The sequence below is a fragment of the Corapipo altera genome, unplaced genomic scaffold (assembly GCF_003945725.1).
Source record: "Corapipo altera isolate COAL_440 unplaced genomic scaffold, ASM394572v1 198, whole genome shotgun sequence".
NCBI classification, from domain to species: Eukaryota; Metazoa; Chordata; class Aves; order Passeriformes; family Pipridae; genus Corapipo; species Corapipo altera.
In genome coordinates, this window is record NW_020885076.1 from 27,885 (window position 1) to 28,975 (window position 1,091).

The following is a 1,091-nucleotide window of genomic DNA, read 5'->3' on the forward strand; positions in this document are numbered from 1 at the left end:
CCTCTTGGTGTGGATTCCAGCCCATCCCAAAGCTGGAGAGCAACAGGAATTATTTTCCCACAGGAATGGTGCCTTTTTTTTTTCCCCTCCCCTGCAGTTGGTGTTGTTCCAGCCCAGGTGATCTCAGATATTCCCCCTTTTTGCCATCCCTGTGGCAAACAACGTGGAGGCTGCCAGGGTGATTCTCTCAGGCAGATTCTGTGCAATAAATTAATTGCCATAAATTAATGCCTTTCTCTATAGGTGCAGCACAATTTTTAAAGGGCTCACATATTATAAATATATAATAATGTAGTTTATTATTCCACACTTTCTACAGAGAATCAGCCCCTTGTTTTGGGAGCCTGTGAGTGCTTAAAGATTGGAGTTTAATTAAGATTTAAGTTCTCTACTGCACCTCCCAGCTCATTTTGCTGACTGTGTGACAGGACTGATGACACAATTCCAGGGAAGCCGGTGTGGGCTTTTGTTTTGACTGCTTGGCTTTCTCTCTGCTGGGAATTTATTCTGTGGAGCTTTCACAGGGAATGCAGTGCAGGGTTTTTATCACTGGTTTTTATTGTCTGATCCCTGAACAGTGGTTTTATTTGCAGTGTAATTACAGAGCACGTTGTATACTGAATATTTTCCGGGTGGTTTGTTTTAAGGTTTGTTGTATTTGTTGTATTTTCTGTGTCTTTTTAGCAAACAGAATGTAAAGGACATTTTTTTTTTTGTGTTTCCCCCTGCAGGAAGTGATCACAAATGAGCACGTGGTGGCCATGATGAAAGCAGCCATCAGTGAGACAGAGGATATTCCTCTGTTTGTGAGTAAAAAACCTTGTTTAGTTTGGTTTCTTTTCAGTTGTTCCAAATGCCTGATGCCCTCACTGGTCTGTCTCTTCAGGGGTGTGGAGAGGCAGAGGCAGAACAGGGGATTTCATTGTAATATTTATTATAATAATTAGGTTTCATTGCCAGATTTATCACCTGAAGGGAGAAGTGTCAGTGTCTGAGTGTCAGTTATAAACAGAGTTATGGGGAGTTATTTGTGGTGTCTAAAAGGGGGTGAATTTAAAAAGGGGGTGAATTTAAAAAGGGGGTGAATTTAA

The 1,091-nt window shown here is 41.2% G+C and overlaps 1 protein-coding gene across 2 annotated transcripts in view; it reads left to right on the forward strand.

The window, feature by feature from the left end:
- LOC113960003 (GON-4-like protein) overlaps positions 1–1,091 on the forward strand; it is a 32,503-nt gene that overhangs the window by 4,735 nt on the left and 26,677 nt on the right. For both annotated transcript variants that reach the window (XM_027669317.1, XM_027669318.1), the window contains one exon: positions 732–806. In XM_027669317.1, the coding sequence (XP_027525118.1) occupies positions 762–806 (45 nt within the window). In that variant the 5' untranslated portion in view covers positions 732–761. The remainder of the gene's footprint in view (positions 1–731; positions 807–1,091) is intronic.